General features: G+C 45.7%; 1 protein-coding gene across 1 annotated transcript in view; it reads right to left on the bottom strand.

Moving 5' to 3' along the window:
• LRRC20 (leucine rich repeat containing 20) overlaps positions 1-2,808 on the bottom strand; it is a gene marked incomplete at its 5' end in the record, with an annotated part of 4,859 nt that extends 2,051 nt beyond the window's left edge. The window contains one exon of the mRNA XM_010022864.1: positions 2,607-2,808. Within this exon, the coding sequence (XP_010021166.1) occupies positions 2,607-2,808 (202 nt within the window). The remainder of the gene's footprint in view (positions 1-2,606) is intronic.
• Positions 2,809-2,820: the final 12 nt, after the last annotated feature.

Here is a 2,820-nt window from a genome sequence, read left to right on the forward strand (position 1 = left end):
AAGAGCTAAAAGCACTGATATTAATATACACATAATTACACTCCAGGGTAAAGAGCTCATTGAGATGAAAAAGGCAGCTCATGGCACTAAATGTCTCCTTTCACAGAACCCACATACTCCAGGTAGGCATTAATTAATCTCCTTTTACTCCTGTTTCCCTTTAGCTGGAAAACATTACCTACTACCTCCAGTTCAGTACGCCTTAGTACATGACTCAGCCCTCTTTTTCAGCAGGTGCTTTCAAATCTGTTTTGCAGCCCTGTTATGAGTTCCTTCAGTATCACTGAGAAAGCAGAGGAGGACAGGTAGGACCAGCACATGGCTGCCACAGTGCTACAAACCAGGTGATTTGGAACCCTCATGCCTATGAGGAAAGCTATAATCCTTCCCTAACCCCCACCTCTACCCTTAGCATACAGAGCATTCTTCTCTTGTCTGACAGTCTTTTATCTGAAACAGAGTCCTCAACTTGTTATTGGTCTAAGTGCGACAACCTGGCTCCCAAATTATAAAAGGCACCAAAATGCAGCTTCTGTTCCCTTCTCTACTGCTAAGGCAGCTTCTTCCTATGTTGGGCTGGCTGGAGGTATGTGGGTAATACAGCTGAAAAACAGCATCAAAATGAACTTTCAAATATCTCAGCAGCTTTTCCAAGAACATGTTGGTTGATCTTTGCGAGACCTTGCTGCCAAAGCATGGTTCTCAGCTAGCCGTAGAGGTCAGTTGTACATGTGTGCAGGAAGGAAAGAGAAAATGCTATCTCATATAGTCTGATTCAAGATCTCTTGGGGTGAAATGAGTGTCCTGCTCCTGTATTCTATGTGTGAAGGGCTCAATCCTACTTGACTGTTAGAGAAAATATTTGTGCCAGTTAAATTCAAGCTGATAGACTTTAAGTCTCCCTCTCCTGTTGTGCCAGGCTAGTGTGGGAGGAAAAGGTGTATATATAAATACAAGCTCATAGATAATACATAAAACTGTATTAGCATACAGAAATACACATATATCTATATAAATGCAAAGTCATGTGCAGATGAGCCTGGAAGGTATTTGGGAAGGGCTGGCAGGAGCAATGTGTTTGCCCAGACTTTTGTTTCCTTGGGAAAAAGGGTTGCAACACCCCAGCTTTCTAATCTCTACTTTTTCCCTTTCCAGAAAATGCTAATCTTGCCTATTTCTGCAACCAGACAACATTATGCTTGCTACTAAGATATGTCCCTAAAACACTTTAGCTTGAAATTGTTAATTTCTACCCTGTATTTTTCCAGAGTCTGGTAACAGCAGCTGAGGGGATCCTGGTGGGAGCTGACCAAGCCTGGAAGCTGGGTTTTCTAGCCACCTTCTCCCCTGGGATTAATCCCACTGGGTACAATCCTGTATGCAGCCTTTCCTCCCTGAATTTAAGCAGGGAAAAATGTAACAAGAAGCTGTATTCCCTTCTCACAGCAGCCTGCTTGCACAAAATAAGTGGGAAATACACTCTTTGGAGACCAAGTCTGATTTATGTCAGCCAATTAAGCTCAAAAAGTGATGGAGGAAACTGAGATAGCTCTCTACAGGATGCAGGAGAGAAAAAAAAGGGTGAGGAAAACCCGTGTATTTTGCTGGCTGTCATGGAAGCAGTATTTAACATCTTGTGTTTCTACAGGCATGGCCAGGGAGCAGCCGATGCTGTTAATAAAGCTTGTGTAGCAGGGAGCAGCTTTCCCAGCAGCAGCTGAAGCCATCCTAGATAAAACAAAAAAATTGAGTGGACTTGATATTTGCCTCCCTGGGGATCTGCGTGGGCTGTGGGATGTTTCAGCCTGGGCTCTTGGAAAGCTCACTCCTAAATAAACTCTTTTATCTGCGTGCAACAGCTGTCCCTTTTGCCCAACTTTTGGGAACTCCAAAGGCTTCAGCTTTGCACATGAAAGATTTTCCTCCCACTGCAGGGTCAACGGATGAGCAGCTCTTACCATTTCTTTGATTTTTTTTTTTTTTTTTTTTTTTTTTGGGGTTTTTGTGGTGTTACACCTCTTTTTTCTCCTTCCTTTGATTTTTTTTTTTTTTTTTTTTTTTTTAGGGGATTTTGTAGTGTTACAACTCCTATTTGCTCTGGGAAATGTTCAGGTGGGCTTGCGCCCTTATTTTGCCTGGCAGCAAACATCCCAGCCCTGCATCCTTAGGGCTGGGTTCTGCAGTCAAGTCTATATTTTATTAAATCTGGTGATTGAGCCACAGCTGGAGCTGCCTTTGAGAGCCATATCCGAGTGCACTGAATGGGGTAGCTTGAATGAGCCTTGATTCCCCCTGTGCTTGCCACAGCATTGCCCCAGGAGGCAGTACAAGCATTAGCAAAAACAAGCAGCTAACAAGGCTCTGCCTATTTAGCATCTCCCTGGCACCCGGGTGCCCTTCCCCCTGCCAAATTCATGCTCCTGTTGCTGGATCACTAATCTGTCTCTTGGCCTGGCTATGTCTCAGGGCATGCTGGACCACAAGCAAAGCTTCAAACCGGCATCCCTCCCTGCCCGGGGATGTGGATCAGCATCACCGCTGGGAGAGGCAGTTACCCTGGGGTGATACTTATCCTCACTTCCAGTAGGAAAAGGTGATCTCCTCACCTGTGATCTCGTTCTCTTCCAGGTCGATGGTCTCCAGGGCAGTGACTGCGGCCAGGGCCTCAGGGAAACGTCGAAACCTGTTGCGGGAGAGGTTGATATCCCGGAGGTGCAGCAGAGAGGCGATCTCCTCAGGCAGGCGGTGGAGGTAGTTGCCTGCCAGGTTGAGCTCTTGGTTTGGGGAAGTGAGGAGAGAGTTGATGGGATGGGATGGGAT

This window comes from Nestor notabilis, unplaced genomic scaffold, assembly GCF_000696875.1.
Source record: "Nestor notabilis isolate BGI_N333 unplaced genomic scaffold, ASM69687v1 scaffold23079, whole genome shotgun sequence".
Classification (NCBI taxonomy): Eukaryota; Metazoa; Chordata; class Aves; order Psittaciformes; family Psittacidae; genus Nestor; species Nestor notabilis.